The sequence below is a fragment of the Taeniopygia guttata genome, chromosome Z (assembly GCF_048771995.1).
Source record: "Taeniopygia guttata chromosome Z, bTaeGut7.mat, whole genome shotgun sequence".
Lineage (NCBI taxonomy): Eukaryota > Metazoa > Chordata > Aves > Passeriformes > Estrildidae > Taeniopygia > Taeniopygia guttata.
The window spans coordinates 67,792,563-67,815,116 of NC_133063.1; the positions used below are offsets into that span (position 1 = coordinate 67,792,563).

Sequence of the window (22,554 nt, forward strand, 5' to 3'; positions counted from 1 at the left end):
GTGAACAAGAGTACTTGAGAATGTACAGGGCAGGAAGTTCAACTCTAAATTGTAATGAGTAGAGAGATAAAAGCTTCAGACCAGGTTTTTAAAGTAGTGTCACAGAACTCCGTAACAAATCATGCAGAGCAGCCTGAACACGGTGGAAATGTGCAGTCCCCAGTTCCCCAAATCTGGAACTGGCAGGGTGATGGCCTGGGAGATCAAAGAGTTCAGCTACCTCCTTCAAACTCCTAACTGTGTGACCAAACACTGCATTTGCAGCTTTTGTGTAGACAGCATTTACTCAATGTGATCTTGTACCTTAGTACTTGTACTTAGTTTCATTACACAACAGGTTTACAGGTACAGCAGTGCTGGGATGGGTGCACATACTAAAAAATCACAAAGCAAGTGGAAAGAGATGGAAGACAGTTTAATAGTAAACACTAAACATTTTGTACTGTGATTACATCACTGGCAATAATCACTATTGCTTCGTTCCCAGTGGAAGAGAGTTGGCAAGAGAAAGCACTAGGCTTCAAACATGTTTCCCATACCCCTAAAGTAATGGAGATAACTTTTGCCTATCTCCATTTCCACACAGTTACATGATGTTGCTGACACAGCTTTAGCCAAATCCAAAATAGGAGATTTGTGTTTCATTATAGACCATAAGAGCTGATCTTAAAGCAGTAGGTCAGCTGGAATTCTTAGGAAGACTTCAGGGTTCAACTGCTGCATAAACTGCAAGAGGATATAGAAACTATTACAGTCCATGCCATTCAGTCTTTTCTGGAATAAAATCCTTGCAGGATTAAAACAGACATTTAATCTTTTTTTTAGTTTTATGTCAACTGTTTCCTCGTTCTTCTCTCACAGTGGCTATGAATACTTCTTTGATGATCTCCTTATCCAAGTTCCTGCCTGTATAGAGAAATAAAATATCTAACTGTATTTACAGTACATTACAAAAAAACACACATACAAGTAGCTTCTTCTAACCTAAGAAGCATTTATTATATCAATCAGTGAGAATAGCAGTATTAAAATTAAGGCAACAACAGACTTCAAGCTGCACAAATAAGGGAAAGGGGAAAAAGTTGGTTATTTCTGGTAATAACACTTTGCACAACAAGTAAATAAATAGGAAATAGAAACACAGAACCTCAGCACTGCAAGCTTTTCAGAAACAAAACTGATTTTAAACATTTTAAAGCTATAATAACATTCCTTCTATTCCCACCACCCAATTTATAACTACAGATTTTAGAAATAACATTAAATATGCCAACATAATTTATGAAAGCTTAGTATTTTATTGATTTTATTTGGTTTGATCTTGGTGGCACTAATAGGGATAGTGTAGACTCCTCTCAGCTGCAATTCTGAACTTCAGTAGGTTTTGATGGATAAGCCTTTGAGAGAGTTATGCTGATCAGACTGCACTAATTCTGGCCAGTTTAGCCTGATTGCTTTTCACTGGCTAAGTCTGTGAGACTGTCTATGAAAAAACGAGCTTCTAAAACTCAAACAAGGAGATGTGTAATTTCCTCTTACCAATTAGGACCAGCCTGTTTGTTCTCTTTTCATCTTCTTTCCAGGCAACTGAAGTCTCTTCTAGGTCATAGAGTTCATGGACACCTTGGACTATCACTTGATGAGATTTGCCTTGAATAGATACCAGTCCCTTATCAAAAAAATAATTGTTAGGGTATATAAACAAAACTTTAAAATATGTAAGAGGGGAAACAACTTTCAATCTAGTTCAAGCAGGGAATAGTACTTCTGGCACCTATGCACTTGTTAGTCAAAATAAACATATATTAACCATCAATACATCTCCTTGTAACATCCATTTTCAGATCTCCTTGTTTTGTTAAAGGCTAAGAATTACACTTTACTACACTTTGCCTTCTGTTCCTCATTGGTCAGTACCTAGCCTACCCAAGCAAAAATTAAATGTCATCATCCACTATGCCTCTTTGAATACATGGTATTCAACAATGGGAGTCCATGAAAGCTTGCCCGCCAACAAAATAATGTAAAATGAACAAAAACGTTTGATTTCAGGTTAGCCCAATTAAGCTCTTATGCTTAGTGTTTACTTTTCTGAAACAAAATCTCTGAATATTGGAGAAAGAATAAACATTTATGAAGTAAAACAAAAGCAACAGTCTTAGAAGGGATCACAGTCAGCGTGAGTCCACTAACCCACATATCAAAAACTCTATTAAAACAGTTTTCATCACTTCACAGCACAATGTTCTAAAATATTTTAGTGGAACACATTCTGTAAAACATGTCTTATACTTCCTGGAAGTTCCTCCCAGAATTTGCCCTAAACCAGGACACTTCCCTAAAAAAAGAAACACTTAAAAATATTTCATAAAATAGGTCTCCATTTGACTTATTAGTTGGAATTCTATAACTATTACTGCCAAAAAGGTTATGACTGCAGATAAAATATAAATATAAAAGCAACAAACTCTGGAACCTGTTATGTAATTAGTTGCCTGGGGTTCATTTGCTTTGATATATTTTTCTGTGACTGCGGGACATCACACATATTATCACAGGCTTCACATCTCATAAAGGATTAATTTGATTCCGATGCTCAATACATCAGAAATGTGCTTGTGCATGGCATTATTGCTTTTCAGGCAGCTTCAGATATATCCGTGGCTGTTCTCTTCTATTTGTCAGGAAGGAGAAGACCAGGATACTCTAATTTTGTTGCTGAGAAAGCAAAAAAACAACTTTCCTTCCAATACAACTAGAATAATTGTATTGCTATCTATGATGGTCACGTGTTCTCAGGAAAGAAACCAGAGCTTTACTTTCTTATATTCCTTAGAGCCTGACAAATGACTGACTGGACTCTCATTGTTTACTTGGCTGCTTGGTATAAGGTAAGTGAAAGTAGATCCTGAATTGTCACCTCTACTCCTCTCAAAACCAAGCAACTGAAAAACATACGAAGTGCCCACGAAGATGAAAACTTATGAGCTGCATCTTTAAAACTATAGCCTGACAATACTGTAAAAAGCTGTTAATTGTAGACCACAACTACTATTGCATACTTACATTACGCCAAATTGAATTTCTGCATATTATGGCAACAATTTTAAGTATACCTAGCAATCTGTAGGATGCAATCTACAGTATCCCAACCCTAGATAAGTGAGATGGATGGTATCTTTCAAAGCAATGGAGGTAGAAAATGAAAAGTGATATGACTATGGCTTGATTTTTAACCCTGCACTGATGTCTGGGGACTGTACATGATCAATGTTTGTTCCTCTGCCAGCTATCTCTTTCTGAGTCATTCTTGGAATGACAACTTGCTACTCTCCATTTCATCTGCTCTGCTACACCTCTGATAGGTCTTTCATTGTGCTGTCATTGTGTTGACAGCATAATGCAGATTCTTAGGTGTAAAGACAAAAAGTACAAAACAAAAAGCTGATAATTTCTGACTAACCTTCAGTCTTATGACATCCATGGTGCATCCAGTCTTATCTTTCACATTCTTCTCCCACAGAAGATTCTATGAAAAGAAAAAGTTGTTTCAATAAACAAAGTGGCATGGGATGAGTTTCTATAAAAAGCTACAATGATTTTTTGAGTTGACAGTGATGTGTTACTTACCTGAATAAAGAGATTTAAGTTTTCTTCTTTTATATTTCCTGGAATGTCAAATGTTACTGTAATTATAGCCTGCAAACAGAAAGATACACTTATTATTACTACACTGAATCAACATCCCATAACAGTAATTTCAAAAATTGTTCTTTATAACTTGACCTCATAAAAAGGCAAGTATATGACAACATCAAATTTTTAAAAAAATCTCTATTTCTGTTCTACTCTAATTTGCTAAATTAAGTTCTACTTTTTGTTTCTGTTTGGGTGTGCACTTATAGGGCATACACAGTGCTTTGAATAGTTTAATGTCATTAGCTGCTACCATGTAATTCTTTGCTGTAGAGACTATTATGATCAAGCTTTCAAATGTGGTTAACAATGCTATTTTTTTGGCTTACTCATCTTGATGACAGCTCCATCAGAGAAAAAATAATCAACATAGTTTTCATAAAAGGCAACCTGTACTTGCCTCATAAGAAAAGCTGTTTATAAACAGACTATGTAGGAATAGATTGAGAAAATCAAGATGTCTGAAGTTAAGTTTTGTGCCAAAGCAACCCCCATCTAACTGCTCAGGATCAATTATTATTAAAAAAAAAAAAAAAAAGAAAGAAAACACGCAGTTTAAAATTAACAATTTATTTAAAGACTAAATAATACATCTTATTTTTGTCACTATAACTGCTCAATGGTATGGAAGAACAGAGAATGACTTCCTGTAATGCCTTCAAACTACTACCTTCTGATGACTAGTCTAACTTAAGGGGGAAAAAAAATAAAGCAACAAGCAGCAAATGTTTGTCTAAGTAAACCAAGTAAACTTATCTAAACAATCAAGAGTTAACATTCTGAGCAGCTTCAAAACACGTCAGACCCAAGTTCACTTTGCTCCAAGCACAGTGCAGTTTGTTTTGGTTGACCTTCAACGTGAAGATAATAAGCACACTTTGTCTTACAACAAGGACTTGCAGCCTACTGTGAGAAGTGTTCTGCCCTCAATATGCCTCAAATGTCTCAACAGTCATCTTAAATATGTGGGTGTTAACTAAACACAGATACTAACAACTAAAGATGTCGAATGGCTCTGCACTACAAAATTAACAATAATTTCCTTAATAACACAAGGATACTATAACTCAACATTCAGGAAGGATTCTATTTAACCTTTTCATTTACTTTAGGGATCTATTAAGATTCTATTACTGAGTATATTTAAGAATTTTGATTAAACAAAAACTATCAAAATTGTCATTGTAATTATAATTGATTAAAATGATTTTGTATTTTATCTTCAGTTCCAAAATTAAATTATAATTGCCTTTTCCTCTTTTTAAGACTAGCAACTTCACAGTTAAAATATGCAGCTTAAAAAGAAAACCACAGGATGTGTATGCATCATATTTTAGCTTAAAACTTAAATTAAATCATAGAAAGCTTCTGCAAAAAGGTTTCTAAGATACTTTAAAAAATAGAAGTTTTTACTTTTTTGCAGCCACTGAGGGGACTGGTGGCCTATGGGTGAACCCCATCCACCTAGGGACACCCCAGGGAGGACTGTTACCACAATTCAACCAGAGAGATTCTGTTTTGGACAGAAAACCTACAGGACAGACTGGCTGCAAATTTACAACTTGTTTCTGCAAATACCTAAAAAAACCCCATAGTTCTATTTGGTTCACTAATACTCTCCATGGGACTCAACAAATTACATGACTGTCTGGAGCACTGGAAGTTTATACGCTATTTTTGAAAGTGATAATATAGCCATTTAGAATCTATCTACAACAAAGTACATTCCTTTTGTGTAATTTAGGTCATCTTCCAAATACCTTAGAACACATTACTCCCTAACTGAAACCTTCTGAAACAGTAACAAAATCACCATGCAATATTGAACAGCTCTGTTGTTGCAAAAACATCAAAGCAGTATTTTTTGGTAATTACCTTATCTAGATGCGCTTGTGTTGTCTTTACATGCTCAAGCTTTTTCTGCAAACTGAAAATAAGTGAAGTTAATGCCGCATTTATTTCATTTCAAAATTTTAAAAATTCCAGTATTGCAGAGCAAAGCTGAAATATCAAAGATAGACCACATATTCAGAATAAGTGCCAACAATTAATTTTGAATCTCAAAATAGAAATGTTTAATTATATTTGTTTGGTATAGTTAATTGTTTGTGTTAGAAAATTAGGCTTTTTAAAACATAAAGAGAATTATAGTCCAGATTTGCAATATTTTCAGCATTAAAAACATTTATACTTCAATGAACACAACACGCTTTCTGCAAAAAAGGCAAACTACATCATAAAAACAAGCAAGAAAAATGAAACCACTAGAATTTATCAAGTTCAAAGATGTTGGTTTTTTTAGAAAACTATACGATTATTTGCAAATCAAGAAGAAAAGAATTTACAAACCTGTTGCTTGAGAGAAGAAAATCTCTAACACGAATTGAAATACTGTATACCAGCTTCCACTTCTCACCTGTACAGCTCACTTCTACTATGCAGTGTGCCTGCTAACTTCAAACAGATACTCTCTACTCAATAAGACCTCAAGTTCAAGCTCTGCTTGGGAACTTCTTTTATGAAATAATATTTAGGGTCTTACTGCATCTTTTTGTGTGACAACAGAAAATTGTACTGCAGCTTTAGACTTCACATCCACATCTGTCTCAATTAATCAAGACAGCACAAAATTTCTTCAAATACCATCTTCTGTACTATTTCTATTTTCTTTCTATATTGTCAATAACACACAGGAAGAAACACTGTAGCAGAAGTTACTGTGATGCCCTCTGCCACTTCAGAAAAGATTGCCCATAAAAATCCCTCCTCCTAATTTGATGACTGTAAAATTTTAAGAAGCCTTTATGGTGGGGAAAGATCTCACTGTCTGCTACAGAAGTAACATTTTACATTCCTATTTCTCCTATTTACTTTGTTTTGCTGTCTTCTTCTCATACTGCCCTTCACAGAATCCACAATTCATGATGCGTTTCCTGTGACTTCAGGGTGTATACAGACTACAACGTTCTACCACACTGTGACACCAAACAGATGTTGCATCTGTCTGCTGACAGAAATCCTTCCTGCAGTATGCCATTAAAAGAAAAAAATTATTAATGTATTGTGGTGCTGGATGCAAAGAGTTTTTCTTCTCAGGTGATGGCACTGAAACCACCGCTAATATTTTATGTAAGAATTTCTGTGTCTAGGGACTAAAACCAGGGTAAGCAATTTCGCTGTGCTGAGCTCAAACATATACAAAATAGACTGAACTTCTTTTAAGGAGTCTACAATCTTCTTCACAATTTAGAATTTGTCTTTAAATGCTGACATTTTAGAGTGTTTCCTCTGTTTTAACACCAAATATTGAGACACTCTAAGTAATTGAGTGAGATAAGAGAGAAGATTAGCCTGAGGAAAGTAATAAAGATTTTTTTTTGTCAGTTCCTTAAGAACTTTCTCAGATCTGTGGAGTGCAGCAAACTAGTAAACTTCACAGAACACTACCTAATATTACAAATAATCAGATCTAACTGTGAACTGCTGTTAACAGGAACAATATTTTTCTGGTTCACATATTTTTACTGCTTTAACTCTGCTGTGTGGCTCCAGCATGAGTCAATTCAGTTAGCTGATTCACTATAAGAACTTGGAATATGGGGTTATGATCTGGCTTACAAACTAATAGTTATCTATTGCCGCTAAAGGATATATCAGTCTCCCTCCTCCCTTAACTTTGTTTTGGATGCCTAGTTTGGTATCTCCCTGATACTGCCATTGGTAGAAATCTTAAAACAAATACCACAGTATTTCACTGATTAGACAAAAGCCAGTGCCAGCAAAAAACAGACAAAACCTATCATTTTGATAGTACTGTACCAGTTCAGACGGAAATCTCACAAGCACATGTTATCTAACAGAGGTCACTAATTTGCATGTCCTGCAATTTCTCCCTAGTGTGAATAAGGAATTTGCTCCATTCCATTATGTGAAGTGAAAAGTCTGTATCCAGGAAGAGAATGAAGCTGATACTACCCTCTTCTTCCCTCCTTTCCTTTACGATTGCTCCAGAACTCCAGTACTTTGCTGTGCTTCAGCACTCACATGAACAGAAAGACATTTCCCCCTTCCTTCCCATTTTATTTCTGCACCCATCCAGGATGCTGAATCATGCATTCAGCATTAAAAAACCCCAGGAATGACAAACGCAGTTATTAGAATTTGTAGAGCCTTTATTTGCTGTAGAACCTCAGTACCTCTTTCTTTCATGTGAAATCTACAGAGGCCTCCATTTCACCATGATAAAAAGGAGAAAAATTTTGAAATGCTTTAAAAGAACCAGAGAAGTGTACAAATCTACTCTGATACTAAACCAATACTTGCATTTCGGGGAGAAAACCCAACCAACCATACATATTCTGGCTCATTTAACTTTTTAAGATCAAAAAGGTTTTTGCCAGCATTTGAAGAAGAAAGGAATTCCATTTGATATTACCACTTATGGCTGCCCTGGTCTAGACAGGACAGACTAAACTAGAATTTCTAACAGAAACTCAGATGCAAATTTGAGCCAGGATTTCAGTGTGTCAGTTGCATACACAGGTATTTTTATTTAATAGAAGACAATAAAATTATCACCATACCTTACTCCAGATAAACTGTCAAAAGCATGTAGATCCAAGACATTAGAGAGATCAACTCTAAAGAGAGGGGAAAATGAAAGTTTTGTATTTTTCATGTATTTAAATGTCAGGTTTTAAAGGTGTTCACTGAAGCTAATGTTTCTTTTCTTGTCTATCAGACTAATGCCGCTAATACCTAGCCGTATATTTGGATATCAGTGCTTGGTACGGTCTTCTACAAGGAAATGCTGTGTTTTGTTACACAATAACACGTAAGTACAGAAACAAAATTTTAAAAATTTTACTGTTTTACAGTAAAAGACAAGGCATTTCAAAAAATATTATAAAATCCCTTATAATGGATGCCTGAATAATAAATTATTTTCCCTGAAGGAGAAAAGGAACCTTGAGCCTCTCAAGATAGACATAAACCCCTGGAATACATGTAGCTTATACTGACACACTGTTAGCAAACACAACTGAAAACGACTTTATGAGGGAAGCACTACTACTAGGAATTTCAACTTTACAATTTGAAACAGACAAAAGAAAAATGTAATACAGAATAGGCAGTACCAATCATATCTGCTTACAAGAATGGCTACCTATAAACTTACATAAGAAACTTTTCTTCACAAAGTAATACAAACTACTGATTTCACTGCTAATAGCAACTGACAGCTTTTCATATGCAATTAATGACATTTGGCTAAATAAAAAGAACATGACAAGTAAAAAAACACCCACCTCTAGAATACAACCAGAATCATTAAACTTTTACATCCAACAGCAGTTGTACCAAGCAGTTTCTAAGATTAAAGACTTATAACGGAATACAGAAACAATTAATGTGTAAAATTCATGACCAGCTCAGTGTCAGCTGTTTTCAGCAGTGTTCTAAAAAATCACATAGTAACCCTCCCTTTTAAATGCGGGCTTTTGAAGGACAAACCCCTCTAAAAAAGGGTATGTCCTCAAATAACATGCCAATAAATTAATTTTGTGCTTATTTCACATTTGGAATGTTTAATAATGGAAGATACAGTATGTTTCATTTACAGAGCAATATTTACAAGTAACGAAGAGTTGTCATGGAGGACTCAATCTGAGGCCCACTTTATCTCATATTCAACAAATAGTGCTAGCTGGCATCAGACATCATACAATATGTAAAGAGATCAAATGCTGGATCTCCCCGTAATGGTATTTAAAACACAAATAATGTAGTTCAGTATCTTCTTCAAAATTGGTCCTATCACCCAACAACAGCAAGTATTTTTCTCTACAATTTCAAACTACATTTGACAATAACTTTAAAAAGCCAAGTATACTTTATTTAGGTTATGACTATTACCTTCCCTTTAAATCTGTTTAAATCAAAAGCCTATATTTTATGAACACTGACCACAATAATCCAATAATTGCTGTCAAAGTGCACAAATCAGTCCCAGCAGTCTGGAAGATATACTGCCCTCCTAATGATCCTGGGAATACAGTATCCATTTAAGTCCTTATTAAAGAAGATCAGAAATCTGAGTCAGAATTTCAATTAAAAATCAATTAAAAATAGCAAAAACCACTGCAATGATTTCTTTTTTTTTTTTTTTTTTTTGTTCTTGTAACTTCCTTTCACTGCTTTCAAAGTAATCTTGTAGTAACAACTTATTTGCAGCAGCAATGAGAATAATATTTAAGGTGACACAATTGAAGGAAAACACTGTAGTGCACATGCCCAATTATTAGCTCAAAACCAGCCTGGCCATGCAAGCTGCTCTTCAGTCACAAGGTTGGTTCACAGCACAATTTTGTGACCAAGAAGGCCAAGGGTGTCCTGAGGTGCATTAGGAAGAGCATTGCCAGCAGTCCATGAGAGCCAATCCTGCCCCTCCAGTCAGCTCTAGTAAGGCTGCGCCTGGAGTTCTGTGCCCAGTTATGGGCTCCTCAGCACAGGGGAGACATGGAGCTCCTGAGGGGAGTCCAGGGTAGGGCAACAAAGATGTTTAAAGAACTGGAGCACCTCACTAATGAGGAAAGTCTGAGGGAGCTGGGCCTGTTCAGACTCAATAAGATGACTGAGAGGGGATCTCCTCAGTGTATAGAAATATCTGAAGGGAGGGTGCCAGAGGATGGACCAGCTCTCAGTGCTGCCAGGCAACAGGCAGAAACTGACACACAGTAAGTTCCACTTGAACATGAGCAAGAACTACTTGGGTGACCAAGCACTGGAACAGATTGCCCAGAGAGGCTGTGGGGTGTCCTTCATGGGGGATACTCAAGAACCATCTGGACACCATCCTGTCCCATGTGCTCTGGGATGACCCTGCTAGGCAAGAGGGTTGGACAAGATGACCCACTGTGCTCTCTTCCAACCTCATTCCTTCTGGCATTCTGTGATATGAACACTAACAAATAAAAACGTAATTCCTCAAAATTTTTTTCTAGATGCTTATTCATAAAATAAATATTGGATTAAATATTTCTAATTCAGTAATTTTCCTTTAGTAAAGCTGATTTAATAGAACACTTTGAACTGTCACTACATAAGCAGGATCTAGTACCTAGTAATAGTGGCAATTTAATACCTTGATCTTTGCGTCTCTAGAATTTTAACAAATCCATTTATTGACCTAAAATAAAACAGAAAAATCATTAGTTAGATGAAAATATAACCATGACATATTGTTTGAATACGTTAACCGTGGACAGCATCACGTGAAATAGCATCCCAACTATGGTATTATCTTGTTAAATAACTATCAGATATGGGCTGATAGTTATTTAGCAAGCTAATAATATGTTCCACTAACAGCTGGGCAACCTCATAAGTTCTGACAACATGATACCTCCAGTGAGAACAGCATTTTCCCATCCAAAGCTATTCACAATACATTCTGCTCAATCTAAGCATTTTTATTTTCATATTTCAAAAAACTAATATAGTTGTAAAGTATTTTAAAATGTTAATGTTTAATTTGCCTTATCATGGTATTGATAGAAAAGAGTAATGTCTTCGACCATTGGTTCTTCTGCTCCCATGACAATTGTTTGGGACTTCCTCTATATATCTTTGCATTTGCTAGTGAACTCATATTTACTGGCAGACTTTTTTCCACTTCTGCTAATTCTCAAAAATGGTAACAGCTGCTCAGAAATGTAAAAACATAAACACTTAAGACAAAGGCCTGTCCTTAATAAAGGCCTGCCCTTGTAAATAACATCTAATATTACCCAGACAGACAAAATGCTAAGATTGTGTAAGTACATAGAAGTACTGAAATATCTTTAGCAAGAGGCTAAAGATAAATTTTCTCTTGTAATTTATCAAATTTTGCCACTCCAATAATAAGCTTTAATTTCTATTCTAACAGCAGTAAAGAAGTAACTATGTTAAAATTAATTTTTGATGAAGTAGTGTTACAGTCACATCAAAGTTTCATACCTCACAGATGTTCTGACTTTATTCAATTCTTCCTCTGAAACCAAATCAGTTTTATTGATGATTATAAGATCAGCTAATGCAACCTGCCTATGTATTAAGAAAAAAAAAGAGAAAAAGACATCACTAACAAACAAAACTTTATCTGTAAGGCAGAAACATAATCTCTCCCATGGTGCCAAAGATAGATCAAAATTGTTAGTACAGAAGGGCAAACATTAATCAAACTAGAACATCATGGAGAATGACTAAAGTACTGCTGACTTTTCCTCAATATGTTCTTCTGTGCCCTAACAGACCAAATCAAGGCTTGCTAGATTCTTTTATTTTGGGGTTGTTTTGTTTGTTTGTTTGGATTTTTATGTCATCTAATCCAAAGTGGTTAGTGATTTAACAACTTTACAAATCCCTATTTGCCTTGCATGTGGTCCTTGTAATGCAATACTTGAAGTCTCTTTGTTTTATGAAGACTTCAGCTGTTACAATAACCCTTAATTATTGTGGCTCCACATTTATTAAAAAGTATTCCTCTATTGCCAGTTCTGTTTCAAGCATGGTACATCCTAACACGAAATTTCCCCAACACAGGTACTTCTAATTTATTTAAATAAAATCCCATCACTATTAGAATAGAAGAGTCCGTTCTTGGCAGAAAGATTAAATGAAGCATTTATGAACATTTTACCCCATTACACCAATCTACCTCCGTTGATGCAAAGCAGGAGAAAAAAAGCCCTATTAAGAAATCCATTTCCAGTCAACTTTTATATAGTGAAATTCCCAACTTGATATATAAAATTAATTTCTACATCCATACCGAGATGCTTCATTAATAAGGCCTTCTGGTTTCTCCTCTGTCAAGTGCTAAACAAAAATTAAAATAACTGGATTAATAATATTCAATTTAATTTAAATTCATTTGCAATTGAAGAAAGCCAAATCAAATTCTGTTGAGGTGTGTTTTTCAACAAGGTATTGAGGAAGATGGCATCCGGAATCTTTCTCTTAAATGATAGTGAAGAAGTACATTTATACATTCACCATTATAGAGATTTATAAATAGCTTAAAGCAAACTCTTCTAAATTCTTCTAACTCTTCCAGCTCTTAAGCATTATTATTAGAATGCTAAAGAGTTGGAAAACTTTCTAATATTTATTTTAATTACTTTTCAGCTTTACAATGAAGTTAAAATTTACCGTGACATATAGAAACAATGAAAAAATATATCTGGAAGAAAATGAAGGCTCAGTTATTTTACAAATGAGTGTGAACTCAACTAACTAACAAAACACAGGCTAGGCTTGCAACACAGCATTTCATACATGTAGCTTCACAGTCTTTTCATCTGGAAGGAAAACACAAACTACTTTGATAGTAAAACTGGTAGCTTTTTCCAAGTTCATATGAATAAACCACTGCTCTTTGGCAAGTCTGTCCAAAATCAGAAGGTACAGGAGTTTCAGTATCATCTCCACTTGTCTGCCCAAGCTAGTGTCTTCACAGAAGAACTAGTGAAAAGGGAAATAAAATACCTGCATCTCAAGCTTACTTAATTTAGGCACAGCAACAGACTATACTGAAGCAGGAAAGGTCTAGCTACAAGTTATTTTCTGCCCATTTTGTCATGGAGGTAGCAGTTTCTAGGAGTAAAATGTCACAGACATCTGAATGAAGTAAAACTTCAAACTGATGCTGCAATATTAGTAAGAACTTGCCACTTATGCTTACATCACTAGGAAAGTTAGAGTCCTGCGCCCTCGTCCATCAGTTCTAAATGTACCAGGAATATTACTTTAAAATCTCAGTTTCAAACCACAGAAATACCAAATTAAAAGTGGAATGAATGGTCATGGGAAATAAATAGCTTTTTAAAAACCTAGGAAACTTCTTTCTTTATTGGAATTATCAGGCATCTAACAGTATTTTACTTGTAGAAAAGTAAAAATAGGTTATTGCATACTATGAGTCTATCATGTAAAAAGAAACAAAAACTATTTCCTGATTGTGCACAGCCTAAGCAGAGAATTGTTATGATGACTCTCAGGAACCTCTCCTATAACCTTTTCTTTATAATCCTCTGTGTATTTATTCTATTCAATTAATGTTTAGGTTTGTTGCCCTGAAAAGAGCAAATGTCGTAGTCCAGATGTCAGTAGTCTTGGAAGTTGAGGATTGCAACCTCAAGCAGTCCAACTGTTTGCCCTCAATTAAAGAAATTAGTATTTCAGATTGCTGTATGACAAACCTGTTAGATTGATAACACATGGCATCAATTAGCATGGAGATGGTGGTATGGTTGGTCACAGGGCATGTTTGTCAGCTTTTCTTGAAATGGGTTGGTTCTTTGAGCGTGGCATACTTAAATTGCTGCCCAATGTCCTTACCTGTATGGCTTTCAAAGTTCTTTGAATAATAAGCAGCTGCTGAGGTCAGGCTTTGCAGTCAGAGGAACTAAACAAGTTAGCAAGTCCTTCTATACCAAAGTTTACTTAGTACACAACTGAAAAAGTCTGAAGTTCCTACTATTCTAGGTAGATGTCAGTGTTTTACAGGTTTACTGATTAGATAATGTAGGTTTTCATTGAGGTGCCCAAAGTAATAGTAGATAGAAAATTTGAATGTTTCAAAACATTTTTGTGTTGTTTCTGTTATATTACTTGAAAGTCTAGCATTTGAAAAACTAATTTTCAGTAATAATTTAGTGCTGCTCTGTGCAGGACAATTATGTTTTATTTAAGACAGTAATTCAGCACTGCACGAAGAAAATGATAAACAGAACAACATTTTAGCAAGCAATAAAACACATCTGAATTAGTACGAGGGAACCCAGCTGAAAAGGGGCTGACCTAAAACATGATATGATTTCTTGTGATAGTTGAGCTGATTTAGAAGATAGTGACTGCTTGGAAGAGCAAATTACCCATTCCCCTCACTCTTCTACCAACTTCTCCACAAAAGTTCTCGCAGAACACAATGAACTTGCCAAACTGCTATGAGGTTAGATTTGTTCTCTTCCATTCCAACACAAATCGATGAGAGGACAGGACTGCTAATTTGATTCACCCTTTTGGTAAGTCATGTATGAGATAAGCACAAATGCAAGGAGAAACCCATGCAATCCAAACAAAAAAACCCTTACATAGGAAGAATTACTCTCTTATTTTTAAACCATTATTCTTGTGAGCCACCTGCAGCCATTTTAAATGCAGAGATATTAAAAACACTTTCACAGCATGGAACTTCTATAGGATTGTTATAGATGGGTAATGCAGTGGCTGGCTCCTGCAATTATAGAATGAATATTATGTGTATGTTAAGAGAAGTTCTATTAATGTATAGTTACATTATTGTGATTTCTTGTTTGGATGTTCTCTGTTCTCCCCACAGTCTCCTTTCCCCCCTGTATGGTTGCCAAGAGAGGTACAATTGACAAATAGAGTACAACAGGGACTAGAGGGCCAGCTCAAGTTGGCCTCTGTACTCACCCTGCAAGATACACCAGCTATGGGTAGCAACCCCATGGGCAGGGATACCAGACCTCTGTGATTCCCTTTTGTCTGCTCCAACAGTTCATGTCCAATTCACGTCACCAACTCCACCAATCATTTTACTTAAGCAAAACCTGAGGTTTTTTTCTCCCTGATACCACTGTCCTCACTCACATCAACAGATACTATTATGACTCATCCAAAATTAAACTGGACTCAAGAGAAGTAAGAGTAGATCATCAAAATTAAAAATGGGAATTAATTGCTTGAGCCAAATGACTTACAGAAAAGAAAAAGGGGGGTTTGTTATAGATGGTTAATGCAATGGTTGGCTCTCGCAATTAAGAGATTAATATTTTATGTATGAGAAGTTTGATTTGTTGTTTGGATGTCCAATTTTCTTGCTAGAGTCCCCCTTTCCCCCTTGTATGGTCTTTCTCCTTATTCAGTCCTTTTGTTGTATTTTGTTAAGGTTTAATAAACCTTTGAAATTTTAAGAGTGAGCAGCATTTCTCACAATGATGAAAGCATTTTTTTGTATGGTCACTTTGTTTTTGAATCCTGCCAAATCAGTACCCAATCAAAGCAGTAACCTCCTAAGTTATTAAGTTGCAAATAGTTATATTTACACCCACCTATTATCAAAAAACCCAAAAAAAGGGAAAGAAAATATCTGAACTATTTGAATTAATCATAATTTTTGCTGACCAAAGCTTACTGTTCTATATGTCTGTTCTTACATTATATACAGATTACTCTAATACCTGCTCTTTTTGTCTGCTTCCATATAACATTTTAATGTGAAGCAGTACCAGGACACCTGTACTCCCATTTAGCCTTGCTACAGCTACCATTACATTAGTATTCTTCCCAGACCAAGCCCTAACTCAGTTGTTAACACAACTGAGGTAAAAGACATCTGTTCTTGGTCCTCTCCTTTCAAGTAACACAGAGCAGTGACCAATTTCTCCAATGTTTTTACAGCAATCCAAATGCCTATTTGGATTAAAAGTAACATTCCTGAGTGAAGAGATATATCTAGAAGAAACCAAGAACTTAGCAAACTGGAATTCTTGTCACTCCTATTGCTGTGTCTATAAGAAACTGAATTCTTGCAAAAATCAGTAATTCCTTGTGCCCATTCAAAAGATAGTAATAATGAAATACATCCTCATTCAATCTAAGAATTACAGCTATTGTTAAAATTAATTAATCCATGTGAACACTACTGCAATAGCTGTTCTAATGCTGCAATTTTAAACCATGTAACAAATCTAGTAACTTACCTGCAATCCATGCTTTGCATCAACAACAGACACAATACCTAAAACATTAAAATGGAATAGAAATGTGCTGAAAGCAGCTGACAGTTTAACAACTTGAAAACCTCCTGTAGAAAGGTAACAATATCAGCACATTTACAACTAGTTATAATGAACTGGAAGCACTGAAAGTATGTGAACATTAAACTTGTTACCTAAGTATTTTTTATTCATTGTCATATCTGTGGTAGTAAAATGTCTACAGAACCAGGGGAGAGAAATTCTCACAAAGTAGACGCCTCATCTTCCACAAGAGGAAATTGGCTGAGGTATGCTTTAACAGAATATTGAAAAAAATTAAGGGACGGACTGATGTATGCAGCCATTCTGATAGTAAATGACCAGGAATTTGCAAGTCTCTGTCAGGAACTTTGGAAGCTCCTTCTTATTGAACTCAATGTTTCCTTCCTTGGTTAGATGGATATTTCACAGACTGCCCAAAATGTTAGTAGGGCATTTTTTTAAGCCAAAAAGTAAACTTTTTTCCCTACATTAAAAAATTGCTCTTTAACTACATATAGTTATGACTTATCTTTCAGTAATCTCATGTTATTATTAGAATACAGGAAATATTAAAGCCAACAAGTACAATAGGCAAATAAAGCAAAAAACAAAGGGCAGAAACATCCAGGTGTTGACAAGTTATGAATTCAGAAAAATAGGAAACCCTTTAGGAAACACTGTAGTTAAGGAAAAGGGTGGGAGAAGGAAGAAAGAGAAAAAAAAGTATGCTGTAATATTATTCCTAAATGAGGTTTTGTAATATATAGCTAATGGGATTTTCCCCGTACATCACTATCAAGAGCTGTCCATATCTGATCCCTTAGAAAAGCATTACACAACCTTTTCTGGATTTAGCAAGATTGAGTACCTTGCCAAGTAAATAAACAAGCATCAGAATGTGCAGGGATGCCTCTGTGATCAAGTTCATACATTTCAAACATTTTCTGAAACCTTGCCTTAAAACACCAATAATACATTACTCTAAATCCAGACATGAAATGCCAATACACAGAAAAATAAGCTTTCACTTCTTACCATCGAGATAGATGTCACTTCCCAGCTCAGAATCAACCCAAAACATGGAGGCCACAGCTCCTAAGAAATGTAGTATATATCAAGTTGCAAAATTGAGATTTTTCCAGTAAACTACCAACACTGAGGTATTTAATTAAAAATCTGTATTTGCTGTGCTAACAGTAAGATCAGTGATAAAAGTAATTCCAACACCTAAAACTGTCCACCTGAAGTGATATGAGGCAGTCCTTCAAACACCACTCTGTATCAGACCCAAATACCTGTCAGTTGTTCTAGTGCTTACTCAGGCAAGATATAGCAGGGATCACAACATGAAATTGTTTTCTGGTATCTATTGATTTTTTTTCCAAAAAGCTTAATAGTTTTCCAATTTGACTCAGACAGAATTTGTGTGTAACAGAGACCAAATCAATGTTCTGTCCTTTGAAGAAAATTACTTTATAATGACAACTATTTAGCTTTGAGCTGGAAAGTACCAGTCTCCTAAAGGGGAAACAATTGAATTTCTGATAAGAATTTCCTTCCCTCTCCATCTACAACAGATTTTTAATGTGGATGGTTTAGAGAAAACTGTTTTGGATAGCTATTCCTAAAATGAGCTCAAGTTTAGACACTCTTTTTATAATAAATACTACTAAAGAGCACAGAAGGATTTTGTAAAATCTATTATTGTTCTTTAAGAAAAATGTACTAGTCTGTTTCACAGTATATTTCACAACTTCACAAAATATAAGGCCTATCACAACTAGAGTAACAATAAAACAGATGTTAAATATTTAGACTTTAAAAGGAGGAATGTAGAACATCAAAAGTGTACTGAAAACTACTACTTTCAGAGTCTGCTTCTCTTTGCTAAGCCCAGTGTCTTCTCTAAATGGAAATATATTTTAGCTGGATTTCTACTAAGCTTTCGATTCAATTTAGAGCAAGTTCAGCAAACAGAACCCAAACACAACCTCATATCTGCACTTTGAATCAATTCATTGGAGTCTCTACCACCACCAAAACATAGGTGCCTGACAATTCACCACTTTATATTACAATTGTCAATGTGAACTAACTGATGAGCAAATAAACACTTCATAAAAACAGAATAGTTATCACGGTTATGAAAATTGTAATGTGAACTACCTGGATCTGCCAAACCAGTTGTTTCTAACAATATATAGTCAAATTTTCCTCTCCTTTGCATCAGGTTCTCAATTGCTTTCACACCATTGTCCCTGTAAGAAGAAACAATTAAACCTGAGAACAGAGAAAACAAGCTAAAGCATGTATTTAAACATATCTTCTGATGCAGAACACAGTGTCAGTATCATCAAAGCAAAAGTTCTGAGTCAGGACATTTGCAGACTTACAGTCTTCAATGAAAATTTAGTTATCTGCTGGTATATTATTAGGCAAATTTTAGTTTTCTGTTTCATTTTAGTCTGAAAATACCTTTTGCCTAATCCCACCAGGCGACTTAAAGATTTGTTTTCAAACACCAAACAACCTGTAAATGACAGTAAGGCTGTGTAGATATGTAACTATTTGGTATGGCAGCTGATATATACAGAAATAAGGGGTAAGTAGAAGTGAAGCATGCCCTGCCTTTCTACCTCATTTACACCAAGAATATCATGCCATTTACTTAAATTAGAGCTGATGAAGTCAGCCTGGCACAGAAATGTATAGCATTTATAAGAAAACAATGTACATAAAACATATCAACATGGAAGAAAATTTTAAAACAATGTATACATAACTTTTATGCTTCTCTTAGGACAGTATCCCTTACACCCCAGAAAAACAGAATCCAGTAAGATCCTCCATTTTCCACTTACTACCTATTATTATTTAAGGCAAAACATCAGTTCTCCCAAATTTTCAGGACAAACAGGCCATGACCCTTAGCACGAACAATTCAGCATCGAAACAAACAGGGTAAAAAAAAACATGCCAAAGGAACAAACACTCTCTTGCTCTTTACCAAGACCATCAGCTTACAGATTTGGATACTGTGTTGCATTAGGTCACAAAAGGTTTTCCATTCATCCTTTTTGATGAATACAATATTGAAGTAGTAACCAATGTACAAAGAAAGAAGGAGACTAAGTGTTTTGTGAGGAAATTGGGAAACCTGAGTCCCAGTTCCAGCCTACCTGAATATTCAGTTCTCTACATGGAAGTATATTATACTAACAATAGAGGGATAGATCCCTACTCTAAAATAGCCTCATTATGTATAAATTGGTATTTACATTTTCTGAAAGACACCAATTCCAAATCCAGCAAGGCAGCAACAGGAAATAAATTTCTACCTCCCAAATTCCAATTGGTTTAACTGACAAAAGAGGTCTCAATCAATTCTACCATCAGTTTCAGGAATCAAATTCTGGATGTCTTCTCCCTTACTCAATTCCCCACAATATCCACTGTAAGAACTTGTACAATAGGCCTTACTCACTTTACTGAACAGCACAAGCAGCCATTTCTGAGCTCCAGCCATTCTTCGTAGAGCTCTCCCCCTTGACTGATTGCCAGAGATTTCTCCAAGGCACTTCCTGAAAACACAAGTAGTGCTATATTTTTAATCTACAATCTTGCATGACAATGCCTGTAAGAGAGAGATATGTGGATTACGTTCTTTTCTCCTGAGACCACGTTTCTGACATATTCTTTCAGAAATTTGTATTTTCTATTTTATGAGAAATTTAAAAGCCAAGACAAAGCTCATTCCACAAAGATCAAGCCCCACTGGATGATGGTACATCATAAGTGCCACAAACTTTGCTAGAAGAAAGGGATGCCTGCCTATCAAATAAAGGCTCTACCTATTCATTTTATGTCAGGCTCTGTGACCAGAAAAGCTACACGCACCTTTATTGATGAAAACAAACCAACAAAAAGTGCCCACCAACACAGTATAAACTGTAAACAATGTAAGCTTCTGACTGTGGTAGATCTGAAACTACAGCTAGAGCAATTAAAAATCCCGAAAGCAAAGAGTTCAAAGAACAATAGCCATCAAGCACACATCTCCCCATTTTCTTGGTGATTTGCAAATGGCTGAAGGGAAACGAAATAAAAGAAAATATCAGCTACCAACATATTATTTTAATTTCCATTTGCTTGGAACTGAGTGGGACAAATGGAGGTATTGCACTTTCCAATAGGGTGATGTATTTACTTACTTTACTCTGAGGGCCTACATTTATGTGCAAAATAGATTAATGCATGTCACTATTTTATGAAAACCAGCAAAAATACTTTCTGCCCTTCTGCAGACTACGAGGTATGTTAATAATTTCAGTAATGGATTTAAAATTACAGCAGTCTTGGTTTCCAGCAATCTTATGTACTTGTCATTTTGTGGCAAAAAGAAAGATCTCTGCACATTTACATACCTTCTCCGAATTCATTCAGAATAACTGCAATTCTTTTATTGTGCTGTTCTGTCAGTATGTAATTTAGAAGAGTTGTTTTTCCAGCTCCTAGGACACAGATCATATTTCTATTAAAATGTAAAAAAAACCCCACATAAAGTTTCAAATAAAAACTAAATACTGTTATGCATGCACATGCACACTTCAAGCAATTCTCTTCTAAATAAAAGTTTTCTTTCTAATATCCTACATACTATTCTAATGATGTAGAAATTAATTTGTAGATATATTTCAACCCATTGACCTACCAGGACAGTTCTCAGTCTTAAATAACTCACAGATTTTCCATTCATTAAGTGTCAGTACTTGATAAACCTACAAGTTCCCTACTAGATGGGCAGTTTTTTCCTACAAAACTAATTTTTATGCTTCTCTTAACAAAAGGCACACTTAATTTTCTTCCTCTTACTGCCTTTTCTGACCAGTTCTGCCATCAGTAACCATGAATGTGTTACTAACTGCCTTTAAACGGGGCATTGTTAAAAAACGTGTTCACAACCCCTGCTACACCACCTTACGAGCAGTTTCATCCCATGCACAAGATCACAGAATTGCCAAGGCTAGAAGGGATCTCTGGAGATCTAATCCAAAGCAGGTGACCACTACAACTTGGGAGCATTCCTAACTTGTCCTTAAAAGGTTTTTCTCTGCAACAGTGTGATGCAGTACAAAGTTACAGCTTTTAGAATAGTGATGCCAATCCTAAATATAACCAGATCCTTACAGTTCATAACTGTGTGTAGCACACAGTAACTCTGCTGGTCGAGGAGTAAGGGAAAAACGCCGAACCTCACGTTTTTCAGACTGCAACGCAGTGTGCATTTACCTGGGCCAAATACGCTGCACTATTCTGACGCTAAGCGACCAAGAGCCGCTTGTTAATCGCGACCTGAACGAAACGGCCTCTGAAAGCAGAGTGGCGAAAGCAGCAGCGGGTGCTTCCACCGCTGCTCAAGCGGCCCCTCAAGCCCACTTGGAGCGGCCGGAGGGCCCCGCCCGGCAGCCCCGGCCCCGCCGCCGCCCGGGCCTTCCCCGTCCGCACGCAGCCCCTACCGCCCGCTCCTCACCCAAGTACCCCGTGATGATCGTCACGGGGATCTTCCTGACGGGGCCGGCATCGCTCTGCTCCGCGCCGCCTATCGGGACCAGCTCAGGGCAGGGCTCGTCCTCCATCAGCGCGGACGGGCCCCACACCGGCGCCCCCGCGCCGCGCTCACCGGAGCGACCTCACCGAGCGGCGTCACGCCCCGGGGCACCCCGCGCGGGGCTCTGCGCAGGCGCAGCTGGGGGCGGGCGGGGCGCCCGCAGTGACGGGAGTTGTGGGTCGGGAGGCGGTGCTGCTGTGCTGTGCTGCAGGAGCTCCAGGGGGGAGACTCCGCACACTCTCGGGGCAGGCTGTTCCGGTGCTCAGTCACTGCACAGTGAAAGTTCTTCCTCATGTTGAGGTGGAATTTGATCAGTTTCTGCCTGTTGCCTCTTGTCCTGTTGCCCGGCACTGCTGAGAGGAGTGCTTTCCTGGCTCCTCCCTTTTGGCACCCACTCCAGGAGCTCTTGTCCTGAGGAGCCCAGAACTGGACACGGCA

The 22,554-nt window shown here is 36.6% G+C and overlaps 1 protein-coding gene across 2 annotated transcripts; it reads right to left on the minus strand.

The window, feature by feature from the left end:
• Positions 1–394: 394 nt before the first annotated feature.
• ZNG1A (Zn regulated GTPase metalloprotein activator 1A) lies at positions 395–22,275 on the minus strand. 2 transcript variants are annotated; one of them, XR_004365923.3, is made up of 15 exons: positions 22,039–22,275; positions 20,933–21,019; positions 19,993–20,089; positions 18,675–18,766; positions 17,544–17,603; positions 16,470–16,507; positions 12,512–12,558; positions 11,698–11,784; positions 10,841–10,885; positions 8,280–8,336; positions 5,572–5,623; positions 3,631–3,699; positions 3,464–3,529; positions 1,540–1,650; positions 395–906 (listed from the first exon to the last, which is right to left on the minus strand). XR_004365923.3 is itself a non-coding variant. In XM_002196504.5 (15 exons), the coding sequence occupies exons 1-15, from the start codon at positions 22,142–22,144 to the stop codon at positions 833–835; spliced, it is 1,107 nt and encodes a 368-aa protein (XP_002196540.1). In that variant the 5' UTR covers positions 22,145–22,273; the 3' UTR covers positions 395–832. The 2 variants fall into 2 exon arrangements, 1 of the variants encoding a protein (XP_002196540.1); XM_002196504.5 differs by having other exon boundaries at positions 1,540–1,669; positions 22,039–22,273.
• Positions 22,276–22,554: the final 279 nt, after the last annotated feature.

Coding starts and splice junctions, on each gene's coding strand:
- ZNG1A (XM_002196504.5), bottom strand. CDS start 22,144: ATGGAGGACGAGCCCTGCCCTGAGCTGGTCCCGATAGGCGGCGCGGAG. Junction 11,785..12,511: donor CTTATTAATGAAGCATCTCG/GTATGGATGTAG, acceptor CTTAATACATAG/GCAGGTTGCATTAGCTGATC. Junction 907..1,539: donor AAACAGGCTGGTCCTAATTG/GTAAGAGGAAAT, acceptor TTCTCTATACAG/GCAGGAACTTGGATAAGGAG.